At 42.8% G+C, this 23,967-nt stretch overlaps 1 protein-coding gene across 3 annotated transcripts in view; it reads right to left on the bottom strand.

Moving 5' to 3' along the window:
* Window positions 1-23,967, bottom strand: part of LOC137335232 (zinc finger and BTB domain-containing protein 46-like) — an 84,843-nt gene that overhangs the window by 22,068 nt on the left and 38,808 nt on the right. For all 3 annotated transcript variants that reach the window (XM_068000482.1, XM_068000480.1, XM_068000481.1), the window contains exon 4: window positions 7,655-7,909. In XM_068000482.1, the coding sequence (XP_067856583.1) occupies window positions 7,655-7,909 (255 nt within the window). The remainder of the gene's footprint in view (window positions 1-7,654; window positions 7,910-23,967) is intronic.

The following is a 23,967-nucleotide window of genomic DNA, read 5'->3' as shown; positions in this document are numbered from 1 at the left end:
AATATACCACAGCTGTATTGCCTGAAATAAAATCATTTATTGTCTGCTTTCTCAGTCAATATAGTGTATATATTTCAATTTATGCAAAGTTGACACTGTACAGCTAACCTTTTTATGATTCTTTTTATATTAAATTTAAATAATCTAAATTCAATAATTTAATGTAAATTATAATCCATGTAGTTTGAAATATTTTAATTTAAAACAAACTATTGCATTTGGTTTTCCATCACAGTTGGCTGAAGTCAATCATTTGCAGCACTATCACTTACCTGCTTGTAGAGTCAATCCCTAGGCATGTAATGTAAATTCTATCACATTCTTGAATTACCTTTTGTATTAAATTTAAATTCAATGTTTAAAAGATAAAATTGAGATCAGCAAGGACATCGGCACTTAACCGATTTAACAGATGCATCAATATCAGCCTAATCAGTTGTCTTATCTGCATTAGCTTGTTTGCGCTCACCAGCATGCCCCAATCCTCAAGCTAATTGTCTTATCTTGCCAGATAACTTAATGTGGTGACAACTCCACATTATTATTGCGTTCTGCTGCTGGAACGACCACAGACCAGCTCAATCCCCGCGGAAAAGGGTCTCATTGTCCTTTTAATCGTAATCTGATCTATTTATTTGAACCACATTCCATTTCAGAGCTTCCTGATGCAGACTATGGCATAATTAAGTGCAAACTGAATCCAGCACTATTCCACCTCTGTACAGTTGTTAGTTCAATGTCTTTTTGAAAAGAAACATATTTCACATAGTTGCTTATTTAAAAAACCATAATGGTACAATTCTGGAAAATAAAACTACTCACAATGTGAGAGAAGTTATACCAATGTGCCATCTTTGCACAGCAGCCCTAAATGCTGGATCAGATCTTCCAGCAATGGCCTGAGTGCTGTCATTACCGCAGGCAAATCAAACCATGTTTAATTTTATAGCAGATTAAACAATCAAGTGCGTATTAAAAAAAAACATTTTTCTCCCCCTACTAAAAGACGGTGGTGCCAAAAGTGACTCGCGCTGAAGTGAAAACATTTTCTTCCTGTTGGTAACTGCATTTGACAACCGCTTGAAGGGTTTTGTGACCAAAGGCAAAATCTCTAACTTGAGAATCTCAGTTTTCCCCCCACTTAGTCACCTGAAATACAACCCAGCCTGCTAGTTGAATAGGGTCATATTACTCAAAGGATACTCTTATACAATGCTTGTTAACACCTGTAAACAGCTGGATTATGTTTTGATCTGATTTTTACATGAGAAACACTGATAATAGGGCATATAATATGCCAAAGGAATGCTTGTGCCATAGGCACTTGTATGCAGCTGACTTTCAAGAAGCATAGGATAATAAAGATTAATCTATGCAATTCGTTGTCGGCGCAGTTGCTGCACATGACATTGAACAAAACACACCTGTCATGAAGGGTCGTCCACCTGAAACACTAACTTGTCTTTTCCCTTTACAGATGACAACTGACCTTTGTATTTCCGGCATTTTTTGCCTTCTACACTGCATAAAGACAAACTTCCTTCAAGCAAGCTTGCTTTCAACTAAAGTGTGCTCCCTAATTAGTGACTCCATTCCATTCTTATTCACATATAAAACAATTAGACATGTTTACTTTTATACTCAATAGCACAATCAGTGAATGCTTTCCAATTTTGTCAAACTGACAGTTGTTTAAAAGAAAACCTGAAGTTGCTGACTGGATAAAATAAATAAATCAATCATTCACCTCAAATGTTTTTCAGTGCCTAGAAATATTTAAAAGTATTTATACTACATTTGTTGATCCAATACTAGCAGCTCAAGTATAACTTTCAGCCATGCAGCACTTTGTTTATAATGCCTGGCTCCAATTCGAATTCTCCCAGACCAGAGAGAACACTCTGCAAGCATGCTTATACACGTGCATAGCTCTGCTCCCACTGTTTCATTTTAAACGTAATGAGCACACCCACACCTTCAATACATTTAACTAAGTTCTGCGGAACTTTAAAAAGTTCTTAAGAGTCAATGGACTTTGCAACCTGGTTTGACACTGCACAGGAGTTATACTCCATACACTTGTCAAGTCAAAGTAGTGCAAAATTAATTGCCTGCTCCAGGGCATCTCTCACCATTCACCTCCAGGATCATGTCAGGTCACGATTCCAAATTTCCCCAAAAGGGAACTGGATAAGTACTTGGAAAGGAAAAAAATTGCAGGCAAAGGGGGAGTGGGACGAGCTGGATTGCTCTGGCATAGAGCTGACACGGACTTGATGGACTGAATGGCCTCCTTCCGAGCTGTAATCTTTATGATTCTACGATACTGTTGCTTACACTTGACAGTGACACTAAATTTCGAGTATAAATGCCATCTTAATGTCCTCAAGTTCTGTTTCAGCAATCCTGCTCCTCCCCCTCTATTGCAATTTTCCAAGTCTTTCTGTCAGTTCCATCTAAATTCCAAATACAGTATCCTACATACTCTTCCTCTTCTGTTGAAATCAATACAGATTACTGTCTCCTACCCCAGGTCTCGTCTTCATGGACCATAAGGTTATGTACAATAGCACCTCAAACTCCACGTAGTTTAAATCTGTATTCCCATTCATTTGCATATATCCCAAGTTGCTAATCCAAACACATGTTGGTGTTCTGATTTTAAATTTATCCACCAGCTAGGCAACATTGCAAATCTCGAGACCCACAAAATTCAATCAGGACAAATTAGCACACAAGAAATGTAAGCCCTAATAGGATTCAGTTGCCTGGATTTCAAGGACCAGATTGCCAGGACTTGGAGGCTGCATAAGGCCCCATGGGTTGCAAATTGAACACTTTTGTCCTACTCAAATTCTTTCCTGGGGCTCAAAGCCATTGAATTCCTTCCTTCAAACTTCAGGCTTTCAGAACCAATTTGGCATCACTACTTGGTTTACCAATGCTTTCCCCCTCCCAACCCTGCATTGTCGGCATTGGCCCATCTCAGTTTCTAAAAAAGAAAGCTGAAATAAAAAGTCTTACAACTATTGACTTCCCTTTATTATAACTTCTGCATTGTGATGGATAACAAACAGCTTATAATTAAAACAGGACAACAGTTCTAGATTTGCTAGATTGAAAATCCCATCCCAGTCAGGTTACAAATTTAAAACCCAGCTTCCAGTGCTATTCTGAGCTGCTTATCCATTTATACAGCTTGCCACTTTTTTGGACAAGCTACTAAATGGACAACAGTATAGCACCATGCACACCAGGTTACCTTGGGCTGGAGAAGGGTGTGGGGGGGGGGGGGGGGGGGGGGAGTTGACTGCCAATTGATATCAGACTTTTAAATAATCAATTTGACCTGTTGGAAATTGCAATGTCACCAAAGCTTCGCACAATAGGAGAGAACTCTTCAAAAAGATGACTTGTTTCCCTCCGCTCGCCCACCCGCCCCCCCGGGGGCTCAGCCACTTTGCAAATTATAGCAATCTTGTAAATGTTACGACTCTGGGAAAATTCTAAAGCTCCAAACTCTGCAAAGAGCAGGATGAAGTGTCTGCAAGTGTAGAAAATTGCTCCCACCCAACTTCCACCAGGCCTCCCACATCCCAACCGAGGGTCCCGAGCATTGACAGTTGTCAGAAGTACCACCAACCTGTTTTCTCATATCTTCCGAGCTCAAACAGCAATCATGAAGATGGGGGGGGGGTGGGGGGTGGGGGGTTAAGAAAGGGGAATGGAGGCACTTATCCATATGCAAAAAAACGACTGCAGCAGCAGTGTTAAATACAATAGATTTTCTCTATAAATGCAGCAAGGTAAGTAATTATTCAAGAGTTCACTTGGACAATTAGTTAAAAGTACTCCTTTAACAATACACAAGCCCAGTTTAAGTAGAGAACAGGTTTCTTTTCTCTCTTATTCTACACCCAATTATTTTCACTTAACAGGAACTGCTTGTATAGAGGACATTTTTAGACCAATTTTTTTTCAAGGTGAAATCCTCAAAGAAGGCCTTGATTTTACATTTGTTTTATCTGTTTAACACTGCAAAAAGAAAAGAAATAACTGCAGAAGACAATTATTTAAAATTGAAAGTCTAAAAGTAATGCAAGTAATATACTGCAGATTTGATTTTACAATATTAAAAATCACAATTCAGGTGTTTACTTCAGTAAGTACAGCTGCACAAGTGAAAATTTCTCTGCTGCTCCACTGGACCACCCTGTAAAAGACAGCTCTCTCTCAAGTCTTCTCCTGGGAACCTGTAATAGAATCATTATAGTACAGAAAGAGGCCATTCAGCCCATCGAGCCCGTGCCGGGTTCCACCATTGTTGGCTGCTGGGCTCTTTTCTGCAGTGACTCATGAGCTGCTTGCTCCACCATCCTGCCGGCTTTTTATTTCAACCTTGCTGTTGCACGCGAGTTTTATTCTGCTGACTCCTAATCTGAAGTCCATTGCACCACTAGTTTCATGGGCACACGTTCACTGCCTACTGGTTGCCTGAGCTGAGCTTTACTTTGCTCTCCCACTATTTTCCTGGATTAATCTCCATTCCTTCCACAGGCTCCTGGATCAAACTCTGCTCCTCCTGTAGGCTCCCAGTTTAATATCTCATCCGAAAGACAGCACTTCCTACTGCGCTAGCTAAGTGCTACACTGAAGTATCAGCCTAGATTACGTGCTCAAGTCTCTGGAGTGGGGCTTAAATCCACGAGTTTTTAAACTCAGAAGTGAGAGCACAATTACTGAGAGCCAAGGCGGACATCTTTTATTCCTTCCACTTCTTCCCAATCAGGATAATATTATTTCTCCCTCCTGCCCGGAGGTCTCTCCTCCCTTCCTAACCCCTTTGATAGTGTAGTGGTTGTCTCACTTCTTATCAGCTCCATGCCAAGTCGTGCCATGTTTTGATATTTTCCACCAGTTTATGTAATCCAAGGTTTCCCTTTGTGTCAATTCACACGTTCATTCTGGCTGCCACACTGGATTTGATCATTCCATTCATCTAGTAACCATTTCTGAGCCCTGGTCTGCTCTCTCCTCTGCTACCTTTCATGCAGCCATATCACCTCTCTCTTTCCACTTATCCAACACCAAGCCTCCCTTCAACTTTCCTCCCACTAATCACCGTCTGTCAGCCTACGTTCTCTTCTGCAATGCCCAAGGCTCCAAGTCCCTCCTAAATGGGCCTGACTTTTCCCAGTGCACTTCTCTTGATATCTGTTAGCATGTCACACACCACTGACCCTCCCAGAGCAGCAACCCCAACTGGATCACTCTCCACTCCCAGCAATCAACTCACTCCCCAGGAATTAATCCACTTAATCTACACCCCCAACACTGTGACCATGGATCAAATATCTCCGTATGACCACAAGGATGCTTGCTCCCTTGCGAACAAGGCCCTATCTGACCACAATTTGATCATGGATGAATCAATCGAGATTCTGGCACTGACTGAAACATGGCTCATTGGTACAGATTCCATCCCCTTTACCAAAATCTCTTCACCTGGTTATACTTTCCACCACCTGGCCAGTCCAAACAGCCACAGCGGTAACGCAATCTTCATCACCAAGTCCCACCTTAGATCTGTACTTACCCAAATACCTTCCCTTCCTGCAAGCACCTCACCCTGTTCCATCCCTCCCACCTCACATTCAAAATCCTAGGTCCCGTACTGCCCCTCAAGTTTCTGCACTGAGCATTAGTGAACTCAAGCAACACTACCAACATCCTAAACCTCCTCTCCTCTGACAACTTAACGTTATCTTGTACAAACTCATCCAATCCATACCCACCAGCCACCGCCATGACTCTTATTTCTTATGGCCTCATCACTCTTGTGATCTCTATCACTGAGGTCATCTCTGATCATTTCCTCATCATTCTATGTCTCCCCCTTCCCATGATCCTCACCATCCACCCATTTGGGGGTGGGGGGGGGGGGGGGGGGGGATGAGTCTTCACAGTTCTCTCACAAATTCACACTCAAACTCCTAACTCCCTCTTCTCTGGCCTTCCACCCGCAACACCTCTGCCTTCAATCCCTTTAAAATTACTCACCACCTCCTATCCTTGCAATTCCCTCAGGCATCTTTGCTCCCTCAAGTCAGAGGACCATAAACAAGCATATGGTGCACATCTGATCTGATCAATTGCCAGATTTGGTTTCACTATTCAAGCATAACCGTATATCACACCCTTCAGGATTTCTATGTGATTGAGTTTGCCACAACCTCCCCTTTATCTCCTCCCCTGCTCCCAAACACCTTTCTTCCCCCCACCCCTCCCAACCTCCTCTTTCTCCACCCACCCGCAAAGTTCAACCCATATCCCCTGGTCACTGCATCTTCCCTCCTAGCTCCTTCCACCTCTTTTCCAAGCTCACCTCCTTTACAACTGCTTCATTTCATTCCAGGAAATGAAGTGGGACTAACAACTTATAAGAGTAGGAGAACAATTGAGAAGTAGTGACCACGACATAGTTAGGCCCAATGTAAGATAGCAAAGTACAATAAAGAATCAAAGATAAAGGGTGCTTAACTAGAAAAAGGCCAAGTCCAGTGAGATACAAGAGGATCTGATCAAAATTAACTGGGCAGAGAAGTTTGACAGATCAGCAGTGGGAAATCTTCAAGTATGAGATGCATAGGGTACAAGATATATTTCTATAAAGCTAAAAGAGGGTTCAAATAGAGTTCCTTGGATAAACTGATGCAATTGAAATCAAAAGCAAATTATATACAGTTTACTGTAGATAATTTACTATATGCAAAGAAATACAGTAATTGTCTTCCTGTTCCACTTGTTAAAAAAAAATTCTTGTGCTTCCATATCTCTGTAGACTGACCAAAAACATTGCTTTCAAAGACTTACTAATGCTTATTCATTCACTTAGCTGTTAAGGAGATACAGAACAGCTCACTGTTCAGTCCTAAGAAACTTATGCGAAAGTTCTACGATTTTATGTAGTATTGTTGATTATACAGTATGCATTGTACTGAAGAGCTACACACACAAAAACACAAGACAGTATGAAACAGTTGTAAATACCTTACACCAAAACATTTTACATCATGTTACTGACAGCCTGGAAGGCAAGAGGCAAAATGCAGTACCACACATCTGTATATAGCTTTGAGGGGAGAGAATAAAGCAGGGACTATGGTGGCTAAATCAATCTGATTCAATTCCCAAGGATTAATGAGATAAGTGACTGTGCAACATGCTCGGGAGAAAAACAGAGTAAGAAAGCTCATTATAAAGGATGAGGGCACCACGAGGAAACCCAACTTTAAAATCAACCATCACCAAGGTTGAGCATCATGGAAGTCCATTCGTCAAAATTAATATAGACAGATTCAGGGGGCCTGCTGTTTTAACAAGCATCTTATCAGCTGAACACATCTGGCAAACACTCCTGCTTTATCTCTCCAGCTAAAAAAAATTACTTCAACAAGGAGTGGCAGACTGTCAAGCCATGACAACCGCAACCATCTCATGGAAACCTTTCCACTGAAGACGTAAAGCAAGCTACACAGAGCATTTTTAAACCAGTTTCTTCAGACCCTTTATAACAGACTAAATATATATATATGTCCAATTTACTGTAAACTGTGGAAATCTTTTTTAAAAATACAATAAATAGATGGTGTACCTTTAGGCAAGTACTCAAAAATAATAGGATTATCATCTCCTGGTTGGTCAGACTTGACAGACAAGAAGCTATGCTTGCTCAGAAGTGCAGCTCTCAAGTTGGCCACTGTAGATGCCTGCTGTTCTTCTTTTACGGAGGCAACGAACTGAGAAAGATAATTTGATTCTACACCAGCCAGCGGCTCCTCTGGATTCTGACAGAAATCGGGTCTGTCTCCCCGACTATCTGAACTGCTTGGTTCAGTAACATCTGCACCTAAGGAAACACAAGCAAGTTGTTAAGCTATGTGAGCTTGCTTCTTCTTTTAAAATACAGAAATTAAACTAGCCTATGTAGATGAATCTTAAAGTATAATATAAAATACTGTTCAAGTCAAAAGTTCTAAAACATTACTAAGTGTATAAAGGATTATGAGTGGTCAAGTTTGTTACACCATTTGCTGCATCTCTGAAGGACCTTTGGACAATTTCTAAATGAATGGCTACATAAATGGAAGTGATTACCCATTTCTCAGTGTCCAGTGGGCAAGTTACATAGTATTGGTGCCACAGATAGCTAAGATGTAAAATACTAGTGTTCGAGCCAATAATCAACTTTCTGCATTAACAGAATGCAATAAATTAAGTGATATTACTTTATCGTACAACGAAGTGCAGTCACTGTTGTAATGTAGGAAATGCGACAGCCAATTTGCACACAGGAAGGTCCCACAAATAGCCATGTGATAAGGACCAGATAACCTGTTTTAGTGGTCTTGGTTGAGGGATAAATATTGGCCAGGACTCCTGGAAGGACCCCCTGCCCTTCTTCGAAATAATGCTATAGGATCGTTTACATCCAAGAGGGCAAATGGCGCCTCAGTTTAAAGTTCCATCTGAAAGATGGCACCTCAGACAGTGCAGCACACCCTCAGTGCTGCATTGGAGTTTCAGCCTGGAATATATCATAGTAGGTACAGCACAGGAGGCGGCCATTTGGCCCATCGTGCCTGCGCTTTGAAAGAGCTATCCAATTAGTCCCACTCCCCCTGCTCGTTCCTCATAACCCAGCAATTTTTTCCCCTTCAATTATTTATCCAATTCCTTTTTGAAAATTACTTCCGAGTCTGCTTCAATCATCCTTTCAGGGAGTGCATTCCAGATCATTACAACTTGCTTCGTAAAAAATTTTTTCCTCATCTCGCCTCTGGCTCTTTTGCAGACTACCTTGAATCAGTGTCCTCTGGTTACCGACCCTTCTGCCACTGGAAACAGTTTCTCCTTATTTACTCTGTCAAAACCATTCATGGTTTTGAACACCTCTATCAAATCTATCTATTATATGCTCAAATCTCTGGAGTGGGGCTTGAACCCATGCCTTCTGATTGAGACACGAGAGTGCTACCACTGAGCCACGGCTGACACCATAAATAAGTTTAATACGTTAGTAAAGAAAACAAATGTAAGATATTTCAGCATACTACAGATACTGGATAGCATTAAACATATGATAATGAATACATTTCAGCCAAACTTTTGTACACGAATGCTAAATATCACTCATTTCAATGCTTTTTTTTAAAAAAAGAAACACAAGTACAGCAAGTTGGAAGAGTTCACCTTTTTAAAAAATTGTTCTTGGGATGTGGGGATGTTTGCCTCCATCACAACAGTAACTACACTTCAAAAGAAATTCATCAGTTTTCCCCGATTCCCATTGACTTCAATTTTACTAGGGCTCCTTGGTGCCACACTCGGTCAAATGCTGCCTTGATGTCAAGGGCAGTCACTCTCACCTCTCCTCTGGAATTCAGCTCTTTTGTCCATGTTTGGACCAAGGCTGTAATGAGGTCTGGAGCCAAGTGGTCCTGGCAGAACCCAAACTGAGCATCGGTGAGCAGGTTATTGGTGAGTAAGTGCCACTTGATAGCACTGTTGACGCCACCTTCCATCACTTTGCTGATGATTGAGAGGAGACTGATGGGGCGGTAATTGGCCGGATTGGATTTGTCCTGCTTTTGTGGACAGGACCTACCTGGGCAAATTTCCACATTGTCGGGTAGATGCCAGTGTTGTAGCTTGGCTAGAGGTGCGGCTAGCTCTGGAGCACAAGTCTCCAGCACTACAGCTGGGATGTGGTCGGGGCCCATAGCCTTTGCTATGTGCACTCAGCCGTTTCTTGATATCACGTGGAGTGAATCGAATTGGCTAAAGATTGACTTCTGTGAAGGTGGGGATATCGGGAGGAGGCAGAGATGGATCATCTATTCGGCACTTCTGGCTGAAGATGGTTGCAAATACATCAGCCTTGTCTTTTGCACTCACGTGCTGGACTCTGCCATCACTGAGGATGGGGATGTTCACGGAGCCTCCTCCTCCCGTTGGTTGTTTAATTGTCCACCACCATTTACGACTGGATGTGGCAGGACTGGACAGCTTTGATCTGATCTGTTGGTTGTGGAATGTTGCATCTGCTGTTTAGCATGCACGTAGTCCTGAGTTGTCGCTTCACCAGGTTGGCACCTCATTTTGAGGTACGCCTGGTGCTGCTCTTGGCATGCTCGTCTACACTCCTCATGGAACCAGAGTTGATCCCTTGGCTTGTTGGTAACGGTAGAGTGAGGAATATGCCGGGCCATGAGGTTATAGATTGTGCTGGAATACAATTCTGCTGCTGATGGCCCACAGTACCTCATTGATGTCCAGTTTTGAACTGCCAGATCTGTTCTGAATCTATCCCATTTAGCACGGTGGTAGCACCACACAACACGTTGGATGGTGTCCTCAGTGTGAAGACGGGACTTCGTCTCAAGGACTGTGTGGTGGTCACCCCTACCAATACTGTCATGGACAGATGCATTTGCGACAGGTAGATTGGTGAGGACGAGGTCAAGTGGGTTTTTCCCTCGTGTTGGTTCGCTCACCACCTGCCACAGCCCCAATCTGGCAGCTATGTCCTTCAGGACTCTGCCAGCTCGGTCAGCAGTGGTGCTCCTGAGCCACTCTTGGTGATGGACATTGAAGTACCCCACCCAGAGTACATTCTGTGCCCTTGCTACCCTCAGTGCTTCCTCAAAATGGTGCTCAACATGGAGGAGGACCGATTCATCAGCTGAGGGAGGGCAATAGTTGGTAATCAGCAGGAAGTTTCTTTGCCCATGTTTGACCTGATGCCATGAGATTTCATGGGGTCCGGAGTCAATGTTGAGGACTCCCTGGGCCACTCCCTCCTGACTGTATACCACTGTACTGCCACCTCTGGTCGGTCTGTCCTGCCGGTGGGACAGGACATACCCAGGGATGATGATGGAAGAGTCTGCGACATTGGCTGAATGGTATGATTCTGTGAGTATGTCTATGTCAGGCTGTTGCTGGACTAGTCTGTGGGAAATCTATCCCAACTTTGGCACAAGTCCCCACATTTTAGTGAGGAGGACTTTGCAGGGTCAACTGGGCTTGGTTTGCCTTTGTCGTGTCCAGTGACGAGTGGTCCAATGCCGGATGGTCCGGCTGGTTTTATTCTTATTGTGACTTTCTGTGGCAAAATTGTACAACTGAATGGCTTGCTTGGCTATTTCAGAGGGTGATTAAGAATCAACCACATTGCTGTGGGTCTGGAGTCGCATATAGGCCAGACCAGGTAAGGATGGCAGGTTTCCTTCCCTGAAGGACATTGGTGAGCCAGACGGGTTTTTATGACAATCCGGTCTCTTTTATTCCAGATTTTTATTTAATTAAATGAATTTAAATTCCCCAGCTGCCGTGGTAGGATTTGAACTCACGACTCCAGATTATTAGTCCAGGCCTCTGGATTACTCGTCCAGCAACATAACCACTATGCTACTGTACCCATCATTCAGCAACTGTAATTTCTTCCAGTAGTTGGATACAATTTGAAACACATGTATAATTTTACTAATCTCAATGTCAGTCATGAATAATTAAATAAGATTAACTGCAGTTTGATCTGAAGCTTTTTGTGAAGTTGAGTTTAACCTTGTTAAACCTGAAGAACAGAAAAATCACAAAAACTGCTAACTAGTGAGTGTGCAGACATGTGTCAAGAAAGATACAGAATCAGTAATAATGTCACAATAAACTGAAAAACTTTTCCACAAATTTTTCTAAACCTTTCTTGCTTCTGAATGTTATTTATGCCATTTTCATCAACTATCCAAACCAAATTACATAGCGAACAATTGCCCACACAATCAGAAACTTTGAAATGACAACCGAAAGTAGATCAAATAAGTTTGGCATTTGCACAATTGGACCAATTAACATTTGAATTACAACTATCTGTACTAATCAGCAAAGACCTGGAGCCCAAATACAATATCGGGCCAGAAATTATGGGAAACTTGCACCATTACGATGTAGGCAATTATTGTGGCACAGATTTTTCAGGAAATTGTGGGGTAGCTGATTCAATCTATTATTTGCACCATGCTGAAATTTTCTGGGACCCTCTGAGCCAGTCTGCTGTGAGCCTCACCAAAAAAGTGAGAATTCTATCATAGCTCCACCCCAACCCCCATAAAAATCAATGGGCATGTCCAATTTCCTGCAATAATGCTGCTTTGATCGTCGCTGCCACTTAGACTAAACCAGAAAATGCGCCATGGCCTGGCGGCGGCGTGATTTGTAATGAAGGAAGAAGAATGCAAAATTTCATTGCGGAACTTCAACAAGCTGGAAAAGGCATTGACGTAGTAAGTGTCAAACGAATTTAACAGCAATTATATTTAGCAGAAAAACACAACTTGAGATGTATACGTGCAGTTAGCTGAGCTGGTCGAACACACTGTAGTTGAAGACCCTGGCCAACCCGAAGCAGAATTGCTCACGTTTGCAAATATCAAAGCCTTCAACAATACCTTTTCACTCACCCTATCTGAGAACACTAGATTTGAAATGAGTTGGTAGTAGGTCTCTTGGCCACTTCCAGAATACTATTTCAGTTCACAGCAGATCCACCATCCAGCTCTTAAAATCACTTGTGCTTTCTAGAATTGTAGAATGGTTACAGCACAGGAGGCCACTCGGCCCGTCTAGTCCGTGCCGACTCTCTGCAAGAGCAATCCAGCGAGTCCCACTCCCCCGCCCTATCCCCATAGCCCTGCAATTTTTTTTTCCTTCAAGTACTTATCCAATTCCCTTTTGAAGGCCTCGATTGAATCTGCCTCCAGCACCCCCTCAGGCAGTGCATTCCTGATCATAACCACTCACTGTGTAAAAATGTTGTTCCTCATGCAACCTTTGGTTCTTTTGCCAATCACCTTAATTTTATGTCCTCTGGTTCTTGACCCTTCTGCCAATGGGAACAGTTTCTCTATCTGCTCTGTCTGGACCCCTCATGATTTTGAATACCTCGATCAAATTTCCTCTCAACCTTCTCTGCTCTGAGAACAACCCCAGCTTCACCAGTCTATCCACGTAACTAAAATCCCTCATCCCTGGGATCATTCCAGAAAATCGCTTCTGCACCCTCTCCAGAGCCTTCACATCCTTCCTAAAGTGGGGTACCCAGAACTGGGCACAATATTCCAGTTGTGGCCGAACCAGTATTTTATAAAGGTTCATCATAACTTCTTTGCTTTTGTACTCTATGCCTTTATTTATGAAGCCCAGGATTCCATATGCTTTCTTAACTGCTTTCTCAACCTGCCCTGCCACCTTCAATGATTTGTGTACATATACCCACACGTCTCTGTTCCTGCACCTCGTTTAGAATTGTACCCTTTAGTTTATATTGCCTCTCTTCATTCTTCACACTTTTCTGTGTTAAATTTCATCTGCCACACGTCTGCCCATTCCACCAGCCTGTCTATCTCCTCTTGAAGTCTATCACTATCCTCCTCACTGTTCACTGCACTTCCAAGTTTTGTGTCACGTGTAAATTTTGAAATTGTGCCCTGTACACCCAAGACGAAGTATTTAATTTGGATCAAGAAAAGCAATGGTCGTGGTACCAATCCATGGGGAACACCACTATATACCTCCTTCCAGACAGGAAAAACAACTGTTCACCACTGCTCTGTTTCCTGTCTTTTAGCCAATTTCGTATCCATGCTGCCACTGCCCCTTTTAGTCTATGGGCTTCAACTTTGATGACAAGTCTACTGTGCGGCCCTTTATCTAACACCTTTTGGAAGTCCATATACACATCAATCACATTGCCCTCATCGAGCATCTCTGTTACATCATCAAAAAACTCAATCAAGTTAGTTAAACACGATTTGTCTTTAACAAATCCATTCTGGCTTTCCTTAATTAATCCACACTTGTCCAAGTGATTGTTAATTTTGTCCCGGATTATCGTTTCTAAAAGTTTCCCCACTACCAAAGTTAAACTGACTGGCCTGCAGTTGGGGGGTTTATCCTTACACCCTTTTTTGAACAAGGGTGTAACATTTTTAATTCTCCAGTACTCTGGCACCACCCCCATATCTAAGGATGATTGCAAGATTATGACCAGTACCTCCGCAATTTCCACCCTTCCCTCAACAACCAGGATGCATCCCATCTGGACCGGGTGACTTATCTACTTTAAGTACAGCTGGCCTTTCTAGTACCTCCTCTATCAATTTTTAGCCCATCCAGTATCGCAACTACCTCCTCTTTTACTGAGACTCTGGCAGCATCTTCTTCCTTGGCAAAGACAGATGCAAAGTACTCATTTAGCACTTCAGCCATGCCCTCTGCCTCCATGCGGAGATCTCCTTTTTAGTCCCGCACCAGTCCCACCCCTCCTCTTACTACCTGTACACATGACTATAGAAGACTTTTGGGTTCCCTTTTATGTCAGCCTCCAGTCTAATCTCCTACTGTCTCTTTGCCCCTCTTATTTCCTTTCTCGCTTCCCCTCTGAACTTTCTATACTCAGCCTGGTTCTCACTTGTATTATCAACCTGACCTGTCATACACCCCCTTTTTCTGCTTCATCTTACTCTCTCTCTTTTGTCATCCAGGGAGCTCTGGCTTTACTTGCCCGACCTCTCTCGTGGGAATGTACCGAGAATGTACCCGAACCATCTCCCCTTGAAAGGCTGCACATTGTTCAGTTACAGTTTTGCCTGCCAATCTTTGATTCCAATTTACCCAGGCCAGATCTGTTCTCATCCCACTGAAATTGCCCTCCTCCAATTGAGTATTTTGACTTGAGTGGTCCTTGTCCTTTTTCATAGCTAACCTAAACCTTATGATGCTATGATCGCTATTCCCTAAATGTTCCCCCACAGACACTTGCTCCACTTGGCCCACCTCATTCCCCAGAACCAGATCCAGCAATGCCTCCTTCCTCGTTGGGCCGGAAACGTACTCGTCAACAAAGTTCTCCTGAACACACTTCAAAAATTCCTCTCCCTCTTTGCCCCTTACACTACTACGATCCCAGTCTATATTAGGATAGGTTAACATTTAACTTTAGATAAACATCCAAATAATTAATTTTATACATCATGATATCCTAGCTGGAGATTGCCTCGCTTCTTAGCTTTTTAGCCGTTGACGTTAAGGGATCAGTGCGTTGGCCGTTGGCTGCGCCACTTTCATAATGCCACTGTCCTCACTGTGGCCTGTTCCAAGGAGTTTTCCAGCAAATATAATGCATAAATTCGCTGCTGGAAGATCGGGTTACACAACGGTCTAACCTATGGTGTTCGTGATGTTCCAGCAAATTCCGGGCCATCATCAACACCTGCAGGCTCTTCCCCAGAAGTTGGAGCTTACATGATTGTATTCTTCATTGCCCCCTTACATCAGCCTCCAGTTTTCTTTCCTGGACAATTTTCAATGTAGAAACTGTCTGATTTAATTTTAGCATGCATTAATATTACCAAAGATCATCAGAGACATATACTGTCTCTGCAATTTGTATAGTCCCAACCAGGAGCTATGCATGTGTCTAAAGTTTGCTTCCGGGCCATTAAACTCCAAATCTTTTGAGCGAGGGGAAAAAAAAAGAGGGCAAACGGTACGTTGAAATAAATTCTGATACCTCCGAGCACATTTCAAAGCTAGATTCAACACCTCACTGGAATTATACTTCATAGTACAAAAAAAAGGTCTTAAGACTAACCTCTGGGAAATCGCTTAGCAACAATGCTGATTATGCAATATAATATATCCTTATAAATCCAAAAAAAGCCGCAAGAAAAATTTCCTTAAGATTTCAATGGAACAAAAACAATCTGAGCAAACGTAGACTTGTCAAGTCAGTTTTTGAATAACCCAACAATTTTGAATGCAGAAAAGAAAATTGACTTTTCTTCTACAATTTTTCCGATGTTTTCTTGCCCTCATTTCTTTTGTTTTTTTAAGCTGCCTATTCATTCCAACCTACATCTAAAGCAATCCTGTATCTTCAATTCCACTGTAGGCAGGGAGGCTTTGTAGGATTTCTGCTATGCAAAGCAAATCAACATACAATCCATAACGCAACACATGCAGAAACGACTCAGTGGACTGAATGGTTAAGGCCAGCAAGTGAAATCTAAAACATTCAAAGAAGTGGGAAAAGATAGCTTACTATAAAGCAGATACAAATTTATAAATCATAATTATGAAGTATTCCTTTCGGGATGGGAGGAAAGAAACACAGATGGCTGACTAAAGATATTCTTCTCAGGCTAGTTTCTAAGTGGTTACATATCTTTGCAGGAGGACTTGAGACATCTAAAAGATTTGGAAGTATCATTTGTTCCACGGGGGCACAATCTCACTTGTAACCCAGGTTTTTTTTTTATTCGTTCATGGGATGTGGGCGTCACTGGCAAGGCTAGCATTTATTGCCCATCTTGAACCGCTGCAGTCCGTGTGGTGACGGTTCTCCCACACTGCTGTTCGGAAGGGAGTTCCAGGATTTTGACCCAGTGACGATGAAGGAACAGCGATATATTTCCAAATTGGGATGGTGTGTGACTTGGAGGGGAACGTGCAGGTGGTATTGTTCCCATGTGCCTGCTGCTCTTGTCCTTCTAGGTGGTAGAGGTCACGGGTTTGGGAGGTGCTGTTTAAGAAGCCTTGGCGAGTTGCTGCAGTGCATCCTGTGGATGGTACACACTGCAGCCACTGTGCACCGGTGGTGAAGGGAGTGAATGTTTAGGGTGGTGGATGGGGTGCCAATCAAGCGGGCTGCTTTATCTTGGATGGTGTCGAGCTTCTTGAGTGTTGTTGGAATTGCACTCACCCAAGCAAGTGGAGAGTATTCCATCACACTCCTGACTTGTGCCTTGTTGATGGTGGAAAGGCTTTGGGGAGTCAGGAGGTGAGTCACTCGCCACAGAATACCCAGCCTCTGACCTGCTCTCATAGCCACAGTATTTATATGGCTGGACCAGTTAAGTTTCTGGTCAATGGTGACCCCCTAGGATGTTGATGGTGGGGGATTCGGCGATGGTAATGCCGTTGAATGTCATGGGGAGGTGGTTAGACTCTCTCTTGTTGGAGATGGTCATTGCCTGGCACTTGTCTGGTGCGAATGTTACTTGCCACTTATCAGCCCAAGCCTGGATGTTGTCCAGGTCTTGCTGCATGCGGGCTCGGACTGCTTCATTATTTGAGGGGTTGCGAATGGAACTGAACACTGTGCAATCATCAGCGAACATCCCCATTTCTGACCTTATGGAGGGAAGGTCATTGATGAAGCAGCTGAAGATGGTTGGGCCGAGGACACTGCCCTGAAGAACTCCTGCAGCAATGTCCTGGGGCTGAGATGATTGGCCTCCAACAACCACTACCATCTTCCTTCGTGCTAGGTATGACTCCAGCCACTGGAGAGTTTTCCCCGATTCCCATTGACTTCAATTTTACTAGGGCTCCTTGGTGCCACACTCACTCAAATGCTGCCTTGATGTCAAGGGCAGTCACTCTCACCTCTGGAATTCAGCTCTTTTGTCCATGTTTGGACCAAGGCTGTAATGAGGTCTGGAGCCGAGTGGTCCTGGCGGAACCCAAACTGAGCATCGGTGAGCAGGTTATTGGTGAGTAAGTGCCGCTTGATAGCACTGTCGACGACACCTTCCATCACTTTGCTGATGATTGAGAGTAGACTTGATGGGGCGGTAATTGGCCGAATTGGATTTGTCCTGCTTTTTGTGGACAGGACATAGCTGGGCAATTTTCCACATTGTTGGGTAGATGCCAGTGCTGTAGCTGTACTGGAACAGCTTGGCTAGAGGCGCAGCTAGTTCTGGAGCACAATTCTTCAGCACTGCAGCTGGGATGTTGTCGGGGCCCATAGCATTTGCTGCATCCAGTGCACTCAGCCGTTTCTTGATATCACGTGGAGTGAATCGAATTGGCTGAAGACTGGCTTCTGTGATGGTGGGGATATCGGGAGGCGGCCAAGATAGATCATCCACTCGGCACTTCTGGCTGAAGATGGTTGCAAACGCTTCAGCCTTGTCTTTTGCACTCACGTGCTGGACTCCGCCATCGTTGAGGATGGCGATGTTTGCAGAGCCTCCTCCTCCCATTAGTTGTTTAATTGTCCACCACCATTCACGACTGGATGTGGCAGGACTGCAGAGCTTTGATCTGATCTGTTGGTTGTGGAATCACTTAGCTATGTCGATAGCATGTTGCTTCCGCTGTTTAGCATGCATGTAGTCCTGAGTTGTAGCTTCACCAGGTTGGCACCTCATTTTGAGGTACGCCTGGTGCTGCTCCTGGCATGCTCTTCTACACTCCTCATTGAACCAGAGTTGACCCTTTGGCTTGTTGGTAATGGTAAAGCGAGGAATATGCCGGGCCATGAGGTTACAGATTGTGCTGGAATACAATTCTGCTGCTGCTGATGGCCCACAGTGCCTCATGGATGCCCAGTTTTGAGCTGCTAGATCTGTTCTGAATCTATCCCATTTAGCACGGTGGTAGTGCCACACAACACGTTGGATGGTGTCCTCAGTGCGAAGACGGGACTTCGTCTCCACGAGGACTGTGCGGTGGTCACTCCTACCAATGTCATGGACAGATGCATTTGCAACAGGTAGATTGGTGAGGACGAGGTCAAGTAAGTTTTTCCCTCAGTTAACTAAGGTATTTGCACTCCTTCGGTGGAACGGATTTTTCCATACAGGGTTTGGCACATCTTTGTATTAATGACTGGAAAGACAAATGGAAAAACTTACAAGGAACTCTATAAATTCATTGGTTGATACTCAGCAATGTGAATGTGAGAACAGCTCCACCTACTCTGGCGTTCAAGGACTGCAAATCCATTGACCGTGCCAATGATTGGCCTGGGTACAAGCCTGACAAAATTCCTGACCTCCAAATAGTGCTCTTCCTCAAGATTCCAAAGCCCCTAAAAGTTTACACGATGGCATCACATGAGTAGAAACAACTGCATTAAGTTTCTAAGTCAAAGGCCAAATTATTGAGGAAATAAGCATCAGTTTTATGGACTTTTAAAAAAAACACACAGATCAAGATTTTTTTTTTAGGAAAAAAACAGGCAACATGACAAAATCTTACACCAAATAACAGAGTCAAGAAACAGTCCTCGCCAAAGTTCCTCAGATCCACGCTTAACGCCATACGCAGCCAAAGTTCTCAACTTTTTACTTCAGCAGCACGACTCACTTTATTTCAGAGCTATCCTGGTCCACAGTTCCATTTCATCCTTCGCCACATCTGCCGCTTTGACAAAAAACATTTTTCTTCCTTTCAGGCGTCAACAACTACAAGCTTCTACACCTTTCCTCAACATTCAGCCCCTTCACTTTATTCTTACCCTCCTTCCAATCTCACCCTTCGTCATGTGTTCACTATCACCTCTGACCTTCCATTCTCTGACCACGAACGATCGGTCCTCAGCAAAGGTCTCAGATTCACCCCCTTATGCGCCTGCCTCAATGAATTTCACAATGCCAAGCTCGCCATCCCCCCCGCACAGCAAACCCTTTCTCCTGTCTTCAGAGTTCTTATTCCACCTGGACCCCTCTGGACTCTTTCTTGCTCTTGATCTTTTCATTCAGAATTGCCGGCATGATATCGGCTGTCTCAATTACCCTACGCCCCTTACTCACACTAATCTGTCTCCCACTGATCTTGCAGCACTCCGTTCTCTCAGGTCATCCCTGACATTATCATTAAACCTGCTGACAAGGGAGGCGCTGTGGTTGTTTGGCGAAAAGACCTCTACCTTGCAGATAATTCACTTCATTGCTATATTCTGCTGCACTTCCATTCATCTTGGTCATATGCTCTTGCATGGAGCCGATGCGGATTCGAAGGGCCAAATGGCCTCCTTCCATGCTGTAAACTTTCTATGATTCTATACTCTGAAATTCCCATGTCTCAGTGGACACCGTAACCTGAATTTAGTTCAGTCAAGGGTCTCACAGAAAGGTTACAGCGTGGAAGGAGGCCATTCGGCCCATCGAGTCCGTGCCGGATCGATGCAAGCGCAATCCAGCTCGTCCCACTCCCCTGCCCTCTCTCCATAGCCCTGCAATTTTTTTCTTTTCAAGTACTTATCCAGTTCCCTTTTGAAAGCCATGATTGAATCAGCCTCCACCACCCACTCTGGCAGTGCACTCCAGATCCTAACCACTCGCTGTGTAGAAAAGTTTTTCCTCATGTCACCTTTGGTTCTTTTGCCAATCACCTTAAATCTATGTCCTCTGGTTCTTGACCCTTCCCCAATGGGCACAGTTTCTCCCGATCTATTCTGTCTAGACCCTTCATGATTTTAAATACCTCTATCAAATCTCCTCTGTTCCAAGGAGAACCACCCCAGCCTCTCCACGCAACTGAAGTCCCTCATCCCTGGAATAACTCTAGTAAATCTTTTCTGCGCCCTCTCTAAGGCCTTCACATCTTTGCTAAAGTGCGATGCCCAGAACTGGACACAATACTCCAGTTGTGGTCGAACCAGCTTTTATAAAGGTTCATTAAGTTGTAAACTGAAGTTTATCTGCTATTTATGGAAATCGAAAACCAAGGAATAGATTCAAAATAAGGAAAATTAATGGAATTAGATAATTCAAATAAAATTTCTTCAGCAAAAGGATAATGAATAGATGGCGGAAGCTGCCAGTGCAGGCAGCTCAACAGTAAACTTTAAGGAGGGGGGGGTTCATGAAAAAAAAAGTTCCTGGCATTTGAAAGGATTCTTAAGTAAAATTAAATATTTTGGGAAAGAAAGGAATTGCATGCATTAATGGTCTTCTCCTGCCTGAAATATCCTGCTGCATAACTTCTCAGTCAATCTTGGATCACCTGCCAGCTGCTATGTAAATCTAAACAAGTATTGAAGGTTTCACCACTTCAAAGCTATACAAATGTTCTCACATACAAGTTCTGAGCTCAGCATTGCTCTAGGAGGCAGCATCAAGCACAGGGAAGGTAGTTTTCCAACTGGTACTGCTCTGTTTGTGCTTCCTAGTGGCAAGCTCAAGAGCAGCAAAAGTGCAGACCTATTAACAGACTGCTTCCTGTTCACTGAATAGGCAACATAAGGATCATGGCTTCAGTGAACATGAAAAGGCAACAGGGAAAAAATGCCGTCTTTAAAGTACATGCTTAACTAAACCAGTTGTATTTGCAGCTGCCAGTTAAGAGAGGTCTAGGATACCAGTTTTCCAAACGAAACTGAAGCTAAGAGGAAGTCATTTTTGTTTAGCTAAAAGCTGAAAAAGCCTTGTTCAGTTAGAATTCAGAAAAGGGTAGCATCATAAATTGAAATTCCCCACTACCATCACTTAACTTAGTTTAAAAAAAGATGGATGCGCATTTTGCCAAATGCTGTGCTACATATTGAAATATTTTTCTATCCATTGACACACTACTAAACATGAATCAATAAAGACAGATTCCTTTTTAAGCTTGCGTCCCTCCTGAAAAAAAGCATGCAAGGGGGAGGGTAATTTAATTAATTTCTACATCAATCAGTGTACCAACATCCTTTACTGCTAAACCGAAACTCTATATCAACATCCTACAAAGATAAATGAGGTTTTTAATTAAATAGTGGGAGCTGGCTGGTTTATGGTGATGAATACAGGGGTTAACATATAAAATAGCCAATGTTACACAAGTGCAGGAAAGGAATGAATTGCACAAAGTGGCTATATTTTTTAAAGGGAGGTTTACAGCATCACAGTCCGGATTTGTACCTAAAGTTACAAAAACAGCAAGTACAATTTCAAAGTAGCACGGGGACTTAACTGCATCGGCTTGCATTTATTCAGCACATTTAATGTGGTAATCATCCCAAAGCACTTTAGAGAGGTGAAACAGATACAAAGCAATAGAGGCAAAGTTGAGAGAGACAACCAGAAAAGGTGAGTTTTCAAAAGGCTTGCAAGTACCGTGAGGGAAGTGGCAAGCCAAAGCGGTTCCAGCATAGGGCCCTGCTACCGATTATGAAACAGAGGAATCTGGAGAGATTGGGAAGAGGGAGAAGACACAGGTCATGGGCTGGAATGCAGAGCGTGGAGAGGTTACAGAGGTGAATATGATGAGGCAAAGCTGTGGATTGATTAGTAAACAAGGATTTTGAATTCACCGAGTTGGATGGTAAGAAACCCATGTTGCATGGCAAGGGATAAGAGCAATGGGCGTGGACAGGATATGGGATTCTGGACAAGTAGAGTCGAGCTTGCAAAGCCAGCAAAGAGGGCATCGGAGTAACCGAGTCCAGAAGTTACAAAAATATGGTATGGGTTTCAATGACAATGGGGGAAATGGGTCAAGTTGCAACTGCATCCTTTCTTCCCCAAGAAGTTCACTAAAAAGCTACATTCATCATCCCAATTTGTCTTTAACAATCTTAGTACGTGTTGTTGGATCATGAAACTTAAGACTTTCATCAGATAATCCCTGATGAAGGGTGCGATCAGGCACAGTGATGAAGTACAGCAGAGTAATGTGTCAATGTGCAATATTTCACATGGCAAATATTATCCAAAATTGTGTACTTTGCTAAATGGATAGAAAAATATTTCAATATGTAGCACAGCATTTGGCAAAATGCACATCCATCTTTTTTAAACTCCTAGAGCAATGCTGAGCTCAGAACTTGTATGTGAGAAGATTTGTATAGCTTTGAAGTGGTGAAACCTTCAATACTTGTTTAGATTTACATAGCAGCTGGCAGGTGATCCAAGATTGACTGAGAAGTTGTGCAGCAGGATATTTCAGGCAGGAGAAGACCATTAATCCATGCAATTCCTTTCTTTCCCAAAATATTTAATTTTACTTAAGAATCCTTTCAAATGCCAGGAACTTTTTTTTTTCATGAACCCCCCCCTCCTTAAAGTTTACTGTTGAGCTGCCTGCACTGGCAGCTTCCGCCATCTATTCATTATCCTTTTGCTTGAGAAATTTTATTTGAATTATCTAATTCCATTAATTTTCCTTATTTTGAATCTATTCCTTGGTTCTCGATTTCCATAAATAGCAGATAAACTTCAGTTTACAACTTAATGAACCTTTATAAAATGCTGGTTCGACCACAACTGGAGTATTGTGTCCAGTTCTGGGCATCGCACTTTAGCAAAGATGTGAAGGCCTTGGAGAGGGTGCAGAAAAGATTTACTAGAGTTATGAAATTCTAGATCCACAAATTACAGGGATTATACATTGCTTAGGAATTGCATTAAATATATTTCCATACCAACTGTCAGAAAACATACAAGATTCTAAGCACTTCCTAAAAACTGAATTTGTTGAGAACTCCTGACCAGCTGGTCTGAGATTGGACAATTTTCAATATGTAAGGAAAAACCAATGCCTCAATACTAGAGGTAGTCTTAAAGATTACACTTTTATGGTCGAGAAGAATTCCAAATCAGAACAGATTCTAATGGATTTTTAAAAATTGTACAAATCCAAACAATATGACTTTACTAGCCTTGAGCAATAAAAGACTGTTCATCAATTCACAATGCAGAATATTTCAATGTTTTTTGCCACAAAACCGTAAAAATTCTTGGGGTGAAATATTAGATGCTCAAAAGACAACATTTAAATAAACATCCCCATGTACAGATTAGTATGTCCAACCTTTATCATTTTAGCTCACGTATTTGAGTGACTTAATTACTATGTTTCGTATCCTGCTAAAATTTAAATTTCATACTAACTATTGGGATAGATGTGCTGATACTGCTAATGCTTTGGTACTGGAAGTTTAAGTATGGATTGAGAATAGGATATCAACATCCTTACTATTAAGCAGTCATTTGGTCAAGTCCCTCAGACTTTCTTTCACAGCAGCAGCCAAAAGCTCCCTACTGGTAACTGGACCAATGAGGAGGATGCCATCTAAAGTGCTTGCTGTTTCCTTTTAAAGTCAGAGGCCACGCTGGGGATTATCTCAAACAA

This window comes from Heptranchias perlo, chromosome 19 (assembly GCF_035084215.1).
Source record: "Heptranchias perlo isolate sHepPer1 chromosome 19, sHepPer1.hap1, whole genome shotgun sequence".
In the NCBI taxonomy this organism is placed as follows: Eukaryota; Metazoa; Chordata; class Chondrichthyes; order Hexanchiformes; family Hexanchidae; genus Heptranchias; species Heptranchias perlo.
Note: the sequence above shows the minus strand (reverse complement) of the source record. Positions and strands in the feature narration are given on the sequence as shown.